This window comes from Arvicanthis niloticus, chromosome 1, assembly GCF_011762505.2.
Source record: "Arvicanthis niloticus isolate mArvNil1 chromosome 1, mArvNil1.pat.X, whole genome shotgun sequence".
Lineage (NCBI taxonomy): Eukaryota > Metazoa > Chordata > Mammalia > Rodentia > Muridae > Arvicanthis > Arvicanthis niloticus.
This window is the reverse complement of record NC_047658.1, coordinates 154,012,585-154,032,193: the sequence shown is the minus strand read 5'-3', so window position 1 is coordinate 154,032,193 and position 19,609 is coordinate 154,012,585. Positions and strand designations below refer to the sequence as shown.

The 19,609-nt window shown below is 38.5% G+C and overlaps 1 protein-coding gene across 2 annotated transcripts in view; it reads right to left on the bottom strand.

The window, feature by feature from the left end:
- Positions 1 to 160: 160 nt before the first annotated feature.
- Slk (STE20 like kinase) overlaps positions 161 to 19,609 on the bottom strand; it is a 54,128-nt gene continuing 34,679 nt past the window's right edge. The window contains exons 12-19 of one of the 2 annotated variants that reach the window (XM_034496967.2): positions 19,294 to 19,473; positions 16,841 to 16,933; positions 10,076 to 10,205; positions 9,249 to 9,373; positions 8,350 to 8,538; positions 7,705 to 7,830; positions 6,594 to 6,707; positions 161 to 3,508 (exon numbers count right to left, since the gene is read on the bottom strand). In XM_034496967.2, the coding sequence (XP_034352858.1) occupies positions 3,362 to 3,508; positions 6,594 to 6,707; positions 7,705 to 7,830; positions 8,350 to 8,538; positions 9,249 to 9,373; positions 10,076 to 10,205; positions 16,841 to 16,933; positions 19,294 to 19,473 (1,104 nt within the window). In that variant the 3' untranslated portion in view covers positions 161 to 3,361. The remainder of the gene's footprint in view (positions 3,509 to 6,593; positions 6,708 to 7,704; positions 7,831 to 8,349; positions 8,539 to 9,248; positions 9,374 to 10,075; positions 10,206 to 16,840; positions 16,934 to 19,293; positions 19,474 to 19,609) is intronic. The other variant, XM_034496969.2, reaches the window with a different exon arrangement.

Below are 19,609 nucleotides of genomic sequence, written 5' to 3'. Positions count from 1 at the left end.
GCATGGAAGGTCAGAAGACTGGGAAGAAGAAAAGTTTAAAAATATAACTAGAATCAAAAGTGAAAAAAAAAAAAAAAAAAAAAAAAGCTGCAAAGAGTCCCAGTCAGAACCATCTCATTTTTAAGATTTTTAATTTAAAAAAAAAAAAGATTCCCAAAAATAGAGTAAGAAATAGCTTTATTGTTTGACAATCCCATGATTGAAAAGGCATGTTTCTGATCCCAAATAGGCAAGAAGCATAATGTGAAACAAAATTCTCTTTGAAAACTTAGCTTGTGAACTTATGATACTGCAAAGAATCATATTTTTTTAAGCTGCAGCCAACATTTGAAACTGGCAAAACACTCTACTCCAAGCTTTGTAGCAGAAATTTTAAAGCATTATTAAAACCATGTCAGCCAAAGAACAGTACAGCAGACACATCAACTGTTGCCTCTGACTTAAGAGAAGCATTAAAAATAACCACCCCGCGCCCTACACGATTATCTCCCAGAGAGGACCAGAAGGCTCTCAGAGAGCTGACGCTCTCTTCTTCCACTGCAGCTCTAGATGTTTCATTCTGCAATGTTTCTAGCTATTAATTTGGCCAAGTTTGGCTTAGAAGAGTCTTTGTCATTTAATAAGCACAGTGTAGAATGGGGGAGAGTATGAAGGGATGAGGGACCTGGAAGAGTACAAAAAACAATCACTTCTGAGACTTGCTGATGCTCAAGAAATCAGAGAGCCTCCATGAGGGTCTCCTATGCCTGAGAGCGTGTGCTTCAGAAAACACTGCGTAGAGGTAGCTCTGGTTCTGCTTCCTACTTAGTTACAACTTGCCGTGTCCTGTCATGGGAGAAGCTTCCAATATTCTCAGCAACCTAAAAACACTCCAAGTGTCCTCCTGACGCACAGAAAAAGTAAGAAAGAGCTTAATATGACTCCACCTCAAACAGCTGATTCAGCCAGCGGCCCACAGCTGAGCCTCAACAGGTTAAGGAAGAAGCCCTGTACTAGGGCTCTAGGAGCTGGACCTGCAGAGGTGGGGAGGAGGTGTGGCGTGTCCATAGCATGCAGGGAATGGGGAGGTGACTGTTGACAACTTCCTTTATGCACTGCATGGCACATTCTGCCATAGCAACCGAGTGACCTAGTCAGGAATGGACTCACTGTGTGAATGGATGCCTCTGCCCCTCAGCCCCTCCCCACCTATACTTCACACAGGAAAGAACAATCACTATTATCTACTTGGTGTAAGGCCTTAGAAGGAGTAGGCAGGTTTGTTCTGTTACAAAACACTTCCTATGCATAACCTGAAGTGCTGAGGTGAGTGTGCTCCAATAACAGTCCCTGCACACACAGGAAGGCAGCCATGCTTGAAAGAGAACTCCAAGCAGGAGCAGGGAATCTAGCCGGCAGGCTTCAGGGAGACACCTTTTACCCTCCCTCCCAGATACAATGCTCTAAATGTCAAAGAACAGGAGGGGCAGATATTCAGATCAAATCATGTCTGAATTACCTGAATGAAACTGAAAAGAAAATCCACTGACTACAGAATTGATTTGTAAAAATTCAAAGGAGAAAGTGGTATGAGAGCCTTCCTCCCCTCTCCCTCTTCAAATAAATCATTAAATACACTGAGCAACATAACACCATCTTTTATCATAACAATATAAACAATTTCCATCATCATCCTGAATATTACTTTATAAAGATATATATTTAAAGGCTTTCAAACAGTTTTCAACCCAGCATCTGAAAATAAAGCATTAAGAGTTCTGTATATAGTAACACATTCATGTGATAAGTGTATGAATTTACAACCATACATTTTATATATATATATATGTATATATATATTTATATAAAAAACAAAGTTGGCTGAAAGTTAAGGCTACCTACAAGGTTGTCCAGAATAATTATGCTTGTCAAAATAATTATAAAATTAAAATTACACATGCATTTTTAAACCATCTAAACCAGGTAAAACTCAGCATCCAAGGTTTCAAATGAACTGCAAGAAAGCACTACAGACATCTACAGTTTCTTACATGAGCTGTTGTTCCCACATTACACTGAGACTTCTACTTTTCACCAACCTCAAAATATAATAAATACTGGTAACAATTTGGTACCCAGCACTCTTAGAACACGTTGCCAATGGCAGGCAGCGAGCATCATTCACAAATGTGCTGTTTTTAACACTGCTGACCGGACATGTGGCTAAGATTCTGAACTTCAAAAGGAACTAAGAGTGAACACTTCATGATAATCACATGGACCGACAACCACATGACAGAGACTTCAGGCTTTTCCGACTCAAAGTAATTAATTTAAACATAGAACAAAATAAAACCAAAATGCACTTGAATAACCCCATTGGAAACAACCCAGTGTCACTCTGGGTGTGTGCCTGATATGAATGGAGCTCCGTTGTGGCCAAGCACTCCTCTAAGACTAGCTTCAGAATGGTAGCTGTGACTGTAGCTCAGGGCAGAGCCACCTAAGTTCTCATGGTGGCAGAACACGCTGAACTGTAGGTTCTCCCTCAGAGAGAAGAGGGGAGAGCACAACCAACTCACATTTTAAAGCTAGTTCTTCCATCTTCCCAACTTGTACAACATTTGTTTTAGGATGTAATTTTCTATTGAATGGTAATATAAACACGTTTTTATAACTGTGATGTTCAGTGAGAGGGGTACTTTGTTCCTATTGACCAAAGGGAAAACCCCATTTTACATATGTTTAAAATTTAGTGTTTTAGGCACTATCTTAATAAAATTAGCACCTTAATAATTAGCTCCTACTGACACAGGCTAATGTTTGTGACAAATTACTGAAATAACTTTTCTCTTTTAAAGATTTGATCCTGGTTAGTGATAAAAATATATCTATGTACTGAATCAATAAAGTACTCTGTAACTCATGGCTTTTTTAAAATAAGAGTTGGTTTACCAAAAGAAAATTATTCCAATTCTACAGCAGAATCCTATCTATAGAATTTAGCATCATTGAGAAATCAGGTAAAACAGTATTTATTAATACTAAGTGATGTAACAGATATATTTACCAAATAACTTTAAACATTATGTCTCTGGCAGTTTTCAATAACAGTGTCTAAAGAACACACTATTTAAGGTCAATATACGAAATCACCTTAGGGAATTACTGCGAGATGCTATGTTGCCAACATGGCCTAGCATCTATCTTAGTTCGGTTGCCCTTCATCTTTGTTTAACAATAAAATCCAAGAAAGAAATTTTAAAAACCACCAAGAAGATGGACAGGTGATGTCTTTGTCGTCAGTCACACACACTGTGGAAGACGAAGAGAACACAATGGTGTACTTAGAAGCCAAACCCAGATGAGGACGCTGCTGCTGCTACGACCCAGTGGAGTGTAAGGTGGGAATAGGGTAGAATTTGGAGATCCGGCTCTGCGCTGATGGATTAAGACATTCAGACTCCCCAGTCATTTTAAAGAATACTTCCTGCTCCTGCAGTTTCCTGGCAAACTCTTCTTCCAGTGTCTTAAGAGGGGAAAGACAAAAAATTATGCACTATTTACATCGTACCTAGAATTTATTCTGACAACCAAGATTAAACCATTGCCCAGGGTCTGGAAAGATGGCTCAGTGACTCTTGCATGAACCAGTTCAGTTTCTACTACCTACACTGGGTGTCTCACAACTGCCTGTAACTCCAACTCCAGAGATCTGATGGTCTCCATAGGCTCCTGCACCCACATACACAAACCTACACCCAGCTGTGAATGCATATGCATAACTTTTTAATCTTAAAATAACCAAAAAATGAAAACAGAAACAAAAACCTCTAGTCCCAAACATTTTATTCAATACTTAAGACCACATAATTTGCAGCAGCCCCAGGTTCAAGATTCAGATCTGTTCTCTGCTACAGGAGAGGCCCTATCTAGCTTATCTTGTTGGCCCTGTGAGCGTCAGATGTAAGCTTGCAGCCTGTGACACCTTTTAGTGTTACCTGCTTTTTGTGTCAGTTACTGACATGCATGTCTTTCTTCCACACCGAACTACAAGCTGCATAAGCCTAAGATCTAAACTATATTCATCTTACATTCCCACAGTACACAGAGTTTTGAGTGGTGATTAGGTCACAAAAGCAGAGCCCTCCAAACAGGATTACTATTCTTTTAAGGGGCAAGTAGAGAGCTCTTCTCTGAAGAAAGTAGCCTCCACCAAAACATGGCCATGCCAGAATTCCAGACATGGACTTCTCAAACCTTCATCTTATAGTATTTTGTTATAGTGAACTAAATGAACAGTTATCAGTGACTGCAAGTAAGTCATTTAAAGAAAAGTGCTGCCGGGCAGTGGTGGCGCACTCCTTTGATCCCAGCACTTGGGAGGCAGAGGCAGGCGGATTTCTGAGTTTGAGGCCAGCGTGGTCTATAGAGTGAGTTCCAGGACAGCCAGGGCTACACAGAGAAACTCTGTCTCGAAAAACCAAAAAAAAAAAAAACCCAAAAAAGGAAAGAAAAGTGCTATTATGCTATTATTTATGTTGAAACAAAGTACGAGAAGGTTCCCCAGAAGAGGCAGAGCATGAATAAGGAGAGGAACTATGGGCAGAAGCCATGAGGACATGGGTGACCAAATGCAACAACACAACAGAGAGCACAGACTGGAAAGGAGTCACAGTTAACATCTTGCTGAATGCTGAGTGCCACAGATTTCTAACCTGTGTGAGCCAGGTTTCTAATTTGGATGTCACTTATGGGAGACAACGTGGAAAACACATTTCCTGTTGGTAAGGCTACAGGAGGGAGGATAGGTGAGATGGATACTGAGCTCAATCTGATGTCTGCTGAGTTTGCATTCTTCTATCAGCTTCAACAGGTGAACACTCAGAATGTGCCAAGAACTCTAAAAGCAAGTGTCAGCTCAATGAACAGAGATAAACTCTTTCAAAGGGGCTTATATTCTCATGGAATATAGTAGAGAAACAGATCTGGCGGCAAAGAATGGCAAACAATGTAATACAAAAAACTAAATAAATAAGCCAGGACACAGAAAGCTGAGGTGGGAATCAAATGATAAGGACCTCACACACAGTGGGAAGAGACAGGGAAGACAGGGCACCTAGAAGACAACGAAGTGAGAGGGCAAAGTTCACGCTGATAACTAAAACCAGTGGGCTGGGTGCAGTGGGCACGCCTGCATCTCAGTACTGCTGAATCTAAGGCAGGGGAAATGAATGTCTGAGACTAGCATGGGACACAAGCAAACCCTGGCTCAAAACAGTAATAATAATAGCACCAATGAACAATCATGGCAATATAAGCACCAGTGGCCTCGAGTCCTGAGACACTGCTATACACACATCATTCCTTCAACTGGTTTCCCATCTTCTTTTTGAGACTGGGTTTTATGAAGCACAGGCTAACCTTGAATTCATCGTGTAACTAAAGATGACCTTGAACTTCTCCTCCTCTTGCCTCTATTTACCAAGTGGTACATGCTAGAACACTGCACAACATGACAGGAAGCACCCCCAACTGAGCCACATCCCCAGCCCGTAACTTTCTTAATAACCTTGATTAGGAGACAATATCATCTTCATACAAACAGGGAAAATTGAGCCTACAAATAAATATTAAATGTCAAAATTACTCAGAATTTCAGTGAGAAGCTCTATCTACATGCCTTTGTGATTTTATGCCCTTGATCAACTCATATTAATTTTTAAAAATTTAAAGATGTCTCCTGCCGGGCAGTGGTGGCGCACGCCTTTAATCCCAGCACTTGGGAGGCAGAGGAAGGCGGATTTCTGAGTTCAAGGCCAGCCTGGTCTACAGAGTGAGTTCCAGGACAGCCAGGGCTACACAGAGAAACCCTGTCTCGGGGAAAAAAAAAAAATGTCTCCTGATACCTCTAGAAAATCTCTGGCACCCAATAAAGCTAAGCGCACATTTCCATGGGTGAGGGGTCTCCAAGATGTACACTAGGCTGGAAGCCCACAAGAAGAGTAAGGCTGATGGCACAAAGAGAGGCACAGTGGTTAGCCAAGCAGTGGAAGCATTACAAACAAGGGAGATAGAGAAAAAGGGGAAACAAGCCATTCTTCTGTCTCCTATCTTAAATTTAGTTCAAGGACCATGTTACTGTGGCTCCAGCTAACACCTGCAGGCTGTGGTCTCTGCTTTCTCCTCTCTAATGCCCTAGACCCTATACTGCCTGCAAGGAGAACTATTTGTAATTTTCCACTGTAATAGTGTTTTTGCTTGTTCTATTTTCTCTACTCATCCCATTCCTTTCCAGCCTATCCACCTCACCTGCCTCACAAGTTCTCACTCATGCTTCATACGTCACCCAGCTTCTACCTCTTCAGCCTCCTCACAAATGTCAGCACCCATCCTGTGCTCACAAGCTCTGCTCCCCTGCACCGTTTTAACCCACCCCTCAGCAATGATCCCAACTTGCACTCATTGCTCATGAGAGCCTGAACTTTGGGAACAGTGATGCTGTCTTTTCTTCTCTGTATCCATCCTTGCCACTGTACCTGATACAAAGAACCAGTAATGGACGGGTGATGCATGGACCACACAGCAGTGTTAAGTACCACTTTTGAAGTTACCTTTTTCCTGGGTCTCAGCTTCTCTCTCCACTCCTTCAGCTCCTGGCTATGCTCCTCATCTAACTCCTTCAGTTTCTGAGTCTCATGTTCAACCAACAGGTGGCATTTTTCATTCTGAAAATAAAGTTAGTATTAAATTTTTTTTTCAGATCAATGAAGCAACTTTTTCTCCCTGAGAAAGGGTTTCTCTGTGTAGCCTGCCTCTGCCTCTGTGCCTCTGTGCCTCTGTGCCCCTGTGCCCCTGTGCCCCTGTGCCCCTGTGCCCCTGTGCCCCTGTGCCCCTCTGCCCCTGCCTCCCAAGTGCTGGGAGCACTTTTTAACAGATACAATTTTCTTTCAAAGTAGTAAATTATTTGCTTAACATCATGCTATTATAGAAGTTCAAATTCTCCTTTAAAAACTAAGTGCCAAAAGTTGTGACAGTCTGTTTTATAAGTATATAAATACCTTCATTGTTTCTAAAACTTTTATATCTTCTTGCAAAAATACTAAATATCATACAAAGCTGTTAACACAACATATAAAAAGGACTTAAATAGAAATACTTTAGGCCTTTCCTTTTCTAGTTGGTAAAAGATTTGGAATTGGTAAGTATTCTACTCCAGTAAATTAACCAATATAAAGAGTATCAAAATCACCTCTGTTTCTTCAAAAGTGTAGGCATTCTGGGCACTCACTACATGGACTATGTATGCACTCAACATGAATTCCAAAAGTAGTCCTAAGTCTAAACCAGTATGTTACTACTGAACAAAGATTTCCAAATGTTTACCTTTTTTCAAATCAAAACACAAAACAAAACAAAAAAAAAAAAGCTGTATCCTTTTAAATGAGAAAAAAATAAATTCAATCTTAAAATAAAACATGCCATCACTTAATACTAGAAGGCATATTTAACAATACTTTCCAAGAGTATCTCTCGGGTTTTAACGTAGCTTCATTGTTTACATTCATCTCAGTTATATGAAATAACATCAAGGGTCTACACCATTGCAACAGCTCTTCTTGTGGGTCTATGCGGGCAACACAAGCTTTCGATTCTCATCCTTTCATAAGCAACATGTTCAAACTTTAGTTCTTTTCTCCACACTAGCAGGCTCCTGAAGCTAACCTGCAGCTGGTGCAGCTCTCGGACGTTGGCTTCACACTGCAGCTGAAGATCCCGCATCTGGCTCTCGTGTTTCTGATGCTGAGCCATTCTCTCATTTTTCTGTCTCTTTTCTTCTTGTGCAGCAAACTATAAATAAGAAAAACAAAAGCAATAATTTAGTTAGGAAGCAGTGTAATCTCTACATACTCCAGGGCAGCAATTTAAAGAATTTAACAAAGCCTGAAATCAGAACACAGAAGCTGTGCACTACCCTGTAGCTCAAGCCTGTAGCCTGTATGATAGGTACAGGGAGAGGGACAGCCTTCTGATTTCAAGCCGCTGTGTTCCAACAGCTTAATGACTTCAGGCAGCAGCAGGTCATCTGTGCTGTACAAGTGTCACAGGGCAGACATGTTTCTGATGGCAAAAGCTGTCCAAGTTATCTCATTCCCATGCTCTAAGATCTGTCATGAGAGAACACGCTTTGTCCTCTATGGTTCCAAATAGGGAAGACTAATTGGTACATAACATATACCCTGCCCCATCCCAGAAAGTTAAAATAACAATCCCATAGTGAGACTAAATGTCTAAACCCAATTATGAGGTACTTTTAATGGTCATTCGAATGTATTAAACACTGAAAAAGAAAACCAGCTGTTTAAATACCTGTTTAATTTTTTCACGGTCCTGGTCTGGTGTGGCTGTTGAGTTAATCCTCAAACTTTTTTTAAACATGGCCATTCGTGTCTTGGCTTCACTTCTTTGAATCTTGGGCAGTCTTGCTCGTTCCTGAGTCTGTCTGTTTTTCAATTCTTCAATAAGTCGTTGATTGTAACGCTGCATTTGTTCTGTTTCCTGAGAAGGGTTTAAACAGATGTAAACTATGCAGCGATAACTCTAGAACTCACAAGCATGTTCTCAGACAGCATTTATTACTGCCACCCTCCTCCTCTCAAAATACTAGGCAAAAATAACCTATAAGAAAAGTTATTAGTCGACAGCAGTGTTACAGCAAAACTTGTTCCCAATTTCAGGAGACATGTGTGGTGGTTTGAATATACTTGGCCCAAGGAGTGGCACTATTAGGAGGTTGTTAGAGTAGGTGTGGCCTTGTTGGAAGAAGTGTATCACTGTGGGTGTGGGCTTTAAGACCCTCATCTGAGCTGCCTGGAAGTCAGTCTTCTCCTAGCTGCCTCTGGAACAAGAGGTAGAACTCTAACCTCTGAACTTGAAAGCCAGTCCAAATTAAATGCTGTTCTTTATAAGAGTTGCCTGGTCATGGTGTCTGTTCACAGCAGTAAAACTCTAACTAAGATAACATGTTATTAATATACTTGAATCACAACTGGAATCAGGGAGAGAGATACACAATAAAGATTACAATTTATAAGGTCTTTAAACCATTATATAATCATCAAAAACGCTATCAAAATAAAGCATAATCAATTACTCAAACCTCAATGAAATTTAGGGTAAAAGAATAAAGCCAAGAATCCATTCTCTAGGAAATCAAACTTCACAATGAAATAACTTTGGAGAAGCAAAGGAAGTTCCCTTTCATCCACCTTCTCATGGCGTTTAAGCAGCTGATGTCTCTGCATGAAATACTGATCTTTAAGCTGCTGTTTAAGCAGCTGGTGCTTTTCTTGCAAATGTCGTTCTTCAAGCTCCCAAATCGCAGCTTCTCGAGCTACAAGAAAGTAGTTTTCAAAATGTCACTTGGTTCTTTTAACTATGTCCAGTCCAATGATCTTCATTTTAGTATTTAAAGTATTTTATATACACTAACTTATACACACAAATTAATATTCTAAGGTATAAAGAAAATATTACCAATATAAAACAGCATTTATTAACACTTTTCATTTTGTTTTAATGTCCTAAACTAAGAATGTCCTACCAAGAATGCCAAAATCCCACTTTAAAAAGAAATAAAACTAATCTGTTAGGAGGAATAAGGACTTAAAATTCCATCCTATTATCAGTAATTACAGGGCATAGTGAGTATATAAAATTATTCAAATAGATTTCTAGCATTGTCCAGAAGAAAATATTTTTGTTGGGTTGTTTGCTTTTTGTTTGTTTGTTTGTTTCTGAAGTGCTGAGATGAGCCAGGCCCTTAAGTCCAGGGCACCATGTATACACTAAGTCCATATGCTTCCACTGAGCTCCATCCCAGGCCATGTTAAGAATCCCTTCACAGACAATTCTACTATATTTCGTGAGAACTTCTTACGTATAACTTTATCTTTCCCTTTGCCACCCCAGCAAAGGCAAAGTACTCAAGCCTTTGCAGTGTTTCTGAGGCACTGTCTTGTGTGCACACACCGTGGGCTCTCACACACCTCTCATGGCACTGTCTTGTGTGCACACACTGTGGGCTCTCACATACCTCTCATGAGCTGCTGCTTGTTATTCAGGCACTCTCTCTCAATATTGGCCAACTCTGCCTTCTGCTGCTGGATAATCTTTTTCAGAGAGCCATCTAACTCTTGCTGTTGCTTCTGAACAAATTCTTGTTCCTAATAGACATGGTTAACCATCTGTTAATACAGAGCTACTGAATTAAACCTGAATTAAACATTCAATTATCAATGTATTAATTATGTATTCAGTTATATATGTATTAGTGGTTAGTGAAGTTTCTTTCTTCTTCTCTTTTGAGGAATGGTAATGGAGACTGATCCAGGCCCTGTGCATGTCAGGGAAGTACTCTGGCACTGAAATAAATAAATATATATATCTCCATAATCCTTACAAGATTTCTAAGTAAAGTTTATAAAGCTGGTAGGATTAAAAAAAAAAAATCACTAAAATTATATTGTACAGATACAACACAAATGTATGTTATCCATCACTAATCTAGAAAGTACTAAAATGTACAACATTCTAAATTCACTATTAAAAATAATACACATAAAAAGTGTACATTCCATTCATAATTAAAATGCTCTATTTCATTAATAGCTTTGGGAAAATATCAAAATTACAGCTTCTAAAGCTGAATGTTTGCTACACCATAGTATAACTAGAACAAGAGTAAGAAAGAAGTTCCTTTTAAGAATGAAGGCAATGAAGAAACACAGATCATCACAATCATTAACCCTATTTTTCTAAGAAATAGAACAAGAAAGAAATCCTACACTTGCACTAACAGAGGAGGGCAGTGCTTATCACCTGTGTCCAAAAGGAGCAGGTTGAAGACTTATTGAGAAACAATGCATGGCTGGAGAGAGATTAAGTAGAGGTAGGAGAGTAAGAGACACCTTATGAACCTAGGCACAAAACTCTTAACAATAAAGGAATTCAACCAAAACATTTGAGACTTACTATTTACTAAATGCCTACCACTTGCCATATTTATGCTTTAAAAAAAAAAAGTAAGTCTGGATCTGTGTCTCTTTGGCAATAATAGAAGATGGTGTTTAGTATAAAGGATACACAAATAAAAACTGTGGGTTTATGTTTTAGAACTGAAACAATACTTAATCCATAATCCTTTCTCACGTATCCAGGAAACAATCACGTCCCAGCTCTATTTCAGAACTATTCTTTGGTACTGGACAGAGTGGGACAAGATCTGGATCACTACCAGCCTGATCATGAAGGCTAGCAAAGCTCCCAAGAGCTGGCCAATGGCACTGCCTCTGGAGTTGGTTATTTCAGGCTATTGTGAGGGAGTAATGTGGAACTGCAAATGTTACTGGCATTTCATCTGTGGTATTATATATGTTTTACTATAAATCTAAATATACAGTAGCAGAAAGACAGATGAGTGAACTGTCTCTATAAAACACAATTAGCTACTTGACCATAGCAACCTGTATAACTATCACAGCCTAAAAGCTTCTATTATGTAGTCATCTAGAATGAAGTCTTTTGGGTTTTATTAAAGCGATGTAAGATCTGCATACCCCCTATTAAGCAGATATAACAAACAACAAAGTGACTCAAGCTCCTCCTTTTCCTATAGCAGTTATTTGTATTAAAATACCATTTCTTTCAACCTCTGATGCAAATGTCCCTACAGCAGTTATTTGTATTAAAACACTTTTTCTTTCAACCTCTGATACAAATGTCTACATGCAAACCTGCTCAGTAAATGTTTAACCTGGAGGTACAGTGAGGAGTTTCCATTAGTTAAGATTTTTACCACTGCATTGCATAATAGATTTTTAAAATATCTGCATCAACAGCTTAACTAGTGTATATGTTAACTTTACATTTAGACTCAGAAGTCAGATATCAAACCATAGACCCATGCAATAAACATGTGAAAACAAAAAGGTGAGCAAAGGCCAGGCTACCAAGTACATGTCAGCTGTGTGCAAAGGCCACACTATAAGTACATGTCAGCTGTGTGCAAAGGCCACACTATAAGTACATGTCAGCTGTGTGCAAAGGCCACACTATAAATACATGTCAGCTTGTCTACGTAGTTTGTGGGCATGCTGATATACTCAAGATCTGTATTACACAGGTGGGAGCTCAGTTCAAAGAGAACTTTCTTGACGTATTTAGTACATGCTGGGCAGTGCTAGGTATAGGTTGATTCAGTACATGCTAGGCCCTGTGCCAGGTACAATGTAATTAAAATCAATAAAAACAGCTTTCAAAGTGCACCAAGCTATTGGTCCCAAGTGCCAATAATCTTGAATCTTTAGTCTCTTAGGCAGTGCCACATTAAAAAAAAAAAAAAAAAAAAGTGTTAGATTTATTTATTTTACATGTATGTGTGTTTTGCCTACAAGTACACAAATGCACAATGTGCATGCTTGGTACCCATGGAGGTCAGCAGAGACATTTGGATCCTTTAGAACTGGAGTTACAGATGATTGTGAGCTGACATTTGGAGACTAGGCAACAGAGCCTGGATGCTCTGAAAGAGCAGCAAGTGCTCTTAACTAGTAAGCCATCTATCCAGCCCAAGTGGCAAACTTCTGAAGGCTCAAAACTAACCACAGGAAAATCAAAGCTGGAGACAAAGGGTTCAGAAACTAAGCTTCACAATGAACGACTGGAAGGACTCTGTAATGGAGAGTAATAGTTAAGATGGCCATCCAGAGGTGGCAGAACAGGTCCTGTGCTGCCCCAGAAGACAAACTAAGGACCATCAAGTCCAAGTCAAGGTAGCTAGTGCTAAAGTGCCGTGTGGGAATGCTTCCTGACCAGACTTAGCAAGAAATCAGGCTGACTCACAGCTGACTGAGCAAGCAGTCAATACAGATCAGACACTAGTCAAATATTTTATATTTTTAAAAGCTAAACATTACCTAAAAAAGACCCTTAGACAAAAATTAATATACTTCTTTACTTCAAATAAATGTATTCAAATTTAATATTACTGCCCATTCATTAAATCTATCAACTTCAAAATACATTTGTAGTACAATTTGTAACTAGAAATTGCTCTTAGGAACACGAACTAAGAGAAATTTCCCATTCTAAAATGTCTGCCCTTAAAAATGCATATGAGTTTAATCAGTAGAAGTCACAAGAACCAAAACCAAAAGAACCCAAACTAAGAAAGCCGAAGTCATTTCTAACAATAGCCTAATAAACTATGAAGTCCATCACGGCCTTTAAAAGTACAAGCTCAAAGTCTGAAAAGTAATTTTATGTCAGTTAACCAATTAAAAGTATTAAAACTGCAGCCTTGCACCTAAAAACTATCAGAAAAAGATTATGACAAATTAAACTATTTATATAAAATTTAATCACTTACTCAACAAGTTTACTCAGAAATGGTAATGATCAGAAAAGAAATTATAAATCATAATTTCTTGCTTTAAAAAGTATCTGCCAATTACTTTTTGAAATCTAATTTGGGAATGAGGAAAACAGAAATGGCTGAAATCAAGCTATATTCTATCTACTCCAGTTGTATGTACCAAACATCGCAAACAAAAATTAGCATGTTGTATTGGCTAGCCTTTCCTAGGGCAACTGTGAGAAAGAATACAGTTTGGAATTTCAGACTTAATTTCAAACTACAGTAATAATAACAGTACCACAATATTTATTATTATTAAGAATTTGAATAGATGGAGACAAGTTACACAGGAGTAAAATCACTACTTTTACCATGGCTTTTCTGACCATATCCATAATTAAGACATTTAAATTATATATATAATCAAAACATCACTTCACACAAAGATAAAAATCTAATCACAGCATTCTATTTCTCACATGTGCAAAGTTTATAAAATTCTACCAGGAAGATACTTTTCTTAAAAATCATGATAATTTCAAGTTAAAAATCTGTGGTGAGAAGGCAGAAAAACAGAGGCCTCCACTGCAAGCGTTCTGCGCCCAGCTGTGCTGCTGATGCCATAGACCACTTGTCTGCAGCAGACAGCTAGTCTTCTGTGCCCACATTCTGCACAAATTCCATCCCTCCATGAGGATGGTGCCAGTGAGAATCAGATGGGAAGAACTCTCAGCATCACTGTTAACACAAAGTTCGTGCCAGACTATTATTGTTATTACTGGCATCCACTTTCAGTGTTCTACATTTCAGTCAATGAAGTTAATAATGAAAGGCACATGTGAGTCAAAGAAAGCACAAGTAGGTAAGAGAAGGCACCTCCCACAGCACGCGGACTTACGTCCTGCATTTGGGCGTTGAACACTGCACAAGATGACAACTGAAAAGACTGAATCATGACCTGAGCAACACCCTGTGGATCAGAATACAATGCACCTCCCAGGTGAGAAAACAGGTATCTGAATGGCTTTGTGTAAATGGAAAGAATAACAGTACAAATGCTGACCTTTAGCTTGCCTAGGTCAAGTCAATTAACAGAGGGACCTATTTCCCATCTATAGAATAAAAGATGAGAACTAGATCGGTAGCTTCCAAACTTTACCGTGCTACTCATTTGTAAATCTTTAAAGACTTCCTCTTTAAAAGCTCATCCACATAGATGACTGATTGAAAGACAGACAGATGATACATACATACATACATACATACATACATAATTAATAGATAGATGATAGAAGAGATGATAGATAAATCATAGATACATAGATGGTTGGTTGGTAGGTAGATAGGTAGACAGGTAAGTAGACAGACAGACAGACAGACAGACAGACAAATAGATAAGCTTATAAACAAGGTTAAAAGTGGTATTCTTAGGCCTGCAAGCCAACTTGAGAAGGTACAGCGCCTGCTTAGGCTCCATATAACAACTCTCAAAAACTATTATCCTCTTTTAAAAAACTCAAATAATTGAAATATGAGAGAAACAAAGGGAAGGAAAGAGAGAGGAAGAGCGAGAATAAAAGGGGGAGGGGGAAGGCTGAGACAAGGAACAGAAAAAGTTCTTCTCTTTTGTCCACATGGAAGTGTCCCTGAGCCCTGCTGCCCCAGCTTCTCAGTAAAAGCTCTATGAGAAGTGTAAAAGCCTGTGGACTAGGTGTCAAATATGTACCAGCTCCATGACTATCCAGCATGACTTAAGAACTCTATCTAACAAAGTCTAAAACAGACTGCAAAATTACCAGGTTTTAATAAATTTATCAGAGAAATAAATACATTTGAAATTTTACATTCTAAACACTAAATTTACAGAAAGATTATACCAATTATTTTATCTTTCATGGGAAAACATAAACCAGCCCCCCAAATTACATGAAAAGTCATTTTAAAAAGGTAAACTAAAATTAAAGTAGAGGATCATTCAATTCATTCAACAATAAATTCTTATTCTCAACTCTTCCAATTGATATACTTACGGAACTAAAATCATCTGTTCTGTCCTTTTTAAAGCAAAACTATATTGCTCTTACTTATCTAACTTGAAATCTAAGCTAACCAGATGTATCTCTGTAGCCAGCAAGGACTCCCTTTTCACTTTGTTCACAAAAAAAAACCATCCAATAAACACAAAAGCAGATGGCTAAGCACGTGGACCAGGAGAGTCAGCAGCCTGCATGCTACACTGTGATCCACTATCTGAACCTGGAGCTGAGGTTGTCTGGATGGGATTCATGGTTTTACTACTTGCCAGACATGTCAGTAAGTGGGTCATTCCACCTTCCAGGGCTTCTTCCTCCCTCACCTCTAAGAGAGGGTGGCGCTCACTGTGAGACTGCAGCTTCAGAATAAGTGTTAGGTACACAGCAAATTCTGCCCGTCAACTAGTCACCCCACACCAGACCAAGACAAAGTGCCTCAATGGCTTACAGCTAGAAAAATATTAGTTATAGTCACCTGAGTTTATTAAAATTGTAAGTTCTAAGATCATAGTTCCCTTTTTTTCATAGTATTAAAATATTATCAGCTCTGAAATGACAACAGGCAAACAGTAGTTTTAAAATATCCTCACTGCAAACATGCACACAAACAAGCACACACACACATGCGTGCAAATACTCTCTCTCTCTCTCTCTCTCTCTCTCTCTCTCTCTCTCTGTCACTCACACTTTAGTAGCAGTCTATGCCATGGTCCTTAATGGATTTTTGTTACTTATGTGTTTCTTTCTAGGGTCCTATAAAGTCCAAAAGTTTAAAAATCATTTGTTATCAAATAAAACCACATTAAAAGAATAATATATTGAGATAACATGGAAATTCTGTTAAAATATCCATTTATTTGGTTAATTCGTCCATATTGTAAAAAAAAAAATCCTGTTCACTTAACTGTCCTAAACCAAAAATAAATATACTAAAAATGTTTTTAAAGTTTATTATGTTGTTGATCTTTTAAGAAGTAGCAAATGTTTGATCTACCATTTAATACTAAAATTTACCATTTGTATTCTAAATGGTTTTCTAAGTACAGAGTTATATATTACCCTCCAATTCTCTCCTAGAGGTCTTCTAGCAAGCACTGGAACCACTACTTAAAAACAAGTGCTTCTATCATGACAAAATCACTGAACAGTAGCCATTACCCTAATGCATACATTTCTCTTATCTGTAATTAACTTTCTAAACATTGCAGTTACTTTCCTATTAGCAATTTAAAGGTCACCACGTATAAATTCAACATACTTTAAAAAATATCCTGGGTATCTATTGATAGATGGGGAAAAGTTCAGCATTAAATAATATTTACAGTTAAAATCTCCTCTTTCAACCATGGTTTGCTAAGCCAAGAGAAAAGGCTGCTTTCTGGTTTTAGTAGGCTGAAGCTGCTGCTGTTACCTGAGCATGCTGGCTCTGTGCAAGTTCCTCTTTCCTGCGTTTCATAAGCTCTTTTCTCAGCTCTTTGGGTGCTTTCTCCACTTCATTTATAACCTACAGTACACAAGCATGCAGGAGGTGGAGAAATGAAATTTTCTCCACAGAAAACGTGTATGCGAGCAGAAAGCTGCAGATCAAAACTAAAGTTGTTAAAAAGATTCCTTTCACCATGCATTAGCAGAAGCGTTAGTTGGTGGGAAAGAACAAAAATAGAGAGCATGCTTAATCTCGGTGCAGAAAGAGGCGGTGCAGCACACAAAGGTCACTCCTTGCCTAACTGTCCCCTTGGAGTCATCAGTGAAGGAGTGCTCTCAGCACTACGGCTGAGATAACAGTGACAGACTTAGAAATTACAAATGTACCTACCCATATGTTTAGGGCTCTAAGCACATGAAAAGCTAATCCCATTTATAAAGTAAAAACTTTACAACTGACTTGACAACACAAAGGAGAGTTCTAAATGATCCACTTCATTACACCAGGACAGGAAAGGGAAGAATCAAGTGGGACTTCAAATGCACAAGAGAAAATCAACGGACGTTAAAATTTTTCCCTAAGCCGGGCGGTGGTGGCGCACACCTTTAATCCCAGCATTTGGGAGGCAGAGGCAGGCGGATTTCTGAGTTCCAGGACAGCCTGGTCTACAGAGTGAGTTCCAGGACAGCCAGGGCTACACAGAGAAACCCTATCATCTCGAAAAAACAAAAAAAAAAATTCCATAAAATATAAAATATGCCATTTCATATATGGTATGACAAAATGCATACAGCTGACAATTTTTTGTAGGGTTAGACAACATTCTCTTTGGTGAAAACTGAAGCCGAGCTGGTCAGCTTTAAAATCAGTAACATAAGGAATCTTAAAGTTCAGTAAACTATGACTTGTTATATTAAACAAAATATATTTTTAAATGAAGCATATTTTCATTTTTTTTCAAAAGACTAAATGTGAATTTCACCCACCAAAGCTCTATAGTACAGCTCTGAAAAACAAGCATGTGTTTACAAGTGAAAGCACCAAAAGAGCCCAGATTCCAAATCACCACATGCCATTGACACCCAAGAAAGAGACTGATTTTGATTTAACAGTATCCTTAAAGTTCCCAACAATAATTCTCCATGAAACCAAATCACCGATCAAAGCAAGAGACTCCCAAATTGCAAGAAGTTTAGCAATAAGGAAAAAATACACAATACAATTATTCAATATAAACACAACACAATCTCAAACATAATTAGTTAACACCCCAAATTCAAAATAGTAACAGTAACTACAGACTTATTCATCTAGAATTAAATCCTTTCATTTAATGTGATACAAAGATTAGCCTCTCAACAAACGACCCAGGATTTTTTTTTAATTACTAAAGGTTTTTATCATGGTATATGAAGCAACTCTATGTAAAACGTAACAACAATAAAAGCAAGCCTCTAGAAATGCTAACGGCAGCGCTAAAGCTGCATACTAGCATGCACATCTGACCTAAGGAAAACATCAAGTACTTGCTGCTCATGCTCAGCTCTACCTGACTCTATCCTTAGGAGTTAACAACATGATGCTCAGTTCTCTTCTTAATTAAATGCTAAAGTGAGATGCTAAAATCTTGGTAACTGAGACGTGTTAACAGAAATAAAAACGCATTTCCTAGTTTGGTTGAGATCTTTTCTTCCAACCCTAATAGAACTGATCATAATTATTTTCCCCTGAGGTTGTTTATTTATATCCTAAAAATGTAAATCCTTCACCTGTACTGAGGATGTAAAACAAATCATAAACTTATCACTGACAATTGCTTGGATATATTTTATTTTAACCTAGGAACAAAAGGACAATACATAGAAAACCTCTTTACCAGCCGATGGTAATCGGCTACATAACAACATGGAAGCAGCTCAGGAAAGCCAAAACCTTTTTATAATCACATAATTTTTTTTCCCAAAGGTATAATAAGAGATGCTATTTTGAATGTCAAGCTATTCAGTTTTTGCTTGGCAAAATGTCTATTAAAAAAATCAATAAACCCAATGAAGAAAAATTCATATGTCAAGTAAATTGTAAACATTAATTCTGGCTGCTACCAGTAAATACCAATGAGGTTAAGTTCTCTTGAAAAGGTATTTCTAAAGAAGGCCCTAAATATCGCATTAGTAAGAGGGGATGGCAGAATGAAATACAGCTTAGTTCAAAGTTAAGTGAGACAGGCACTGAACCCTCTTTTATTCCCGTTTTCTTGGCAGCACAATGAGGATAGTATCTGACTTCACTAACTGCCAGCCTATTACTGTTTGGAAGACAGCACAAAGGAACAAGTAAGTGAGTACTATTCAGTCACCCACTATTATTCCTAATTCCTTAGTCTGTGATTTGCATTTTAAAACGTGGTTGTGGTAGTTAACAACAGTGGCTACTCTTACCTCCTTCTTGCGGTTTCTTAGCATATTCTGGAACTTGGACAGCTCCTTCTCCTGCTCTCCTTTGATGCGCTTAGCTTCGTCTCTCAGGCGGTTAGTGTGTTCTTGTTCTAGCCGTTCAATTGTCTGTTTCTGCTGCTTCTCTAGATTCTCAATTTCTTGGTCATACTGTCGCTTCTTACTCTGTAAAACAGTGCAGTCTGCTATCATACTAAGTCATCAAATATTCAAGTATTGTACAATTTTGAATATAGAAATATTTATAAGGTATCCAAGAAAGGAGGGAGGGAGGGAGGGAGAGAGGGAGGGAGGGAGGGAG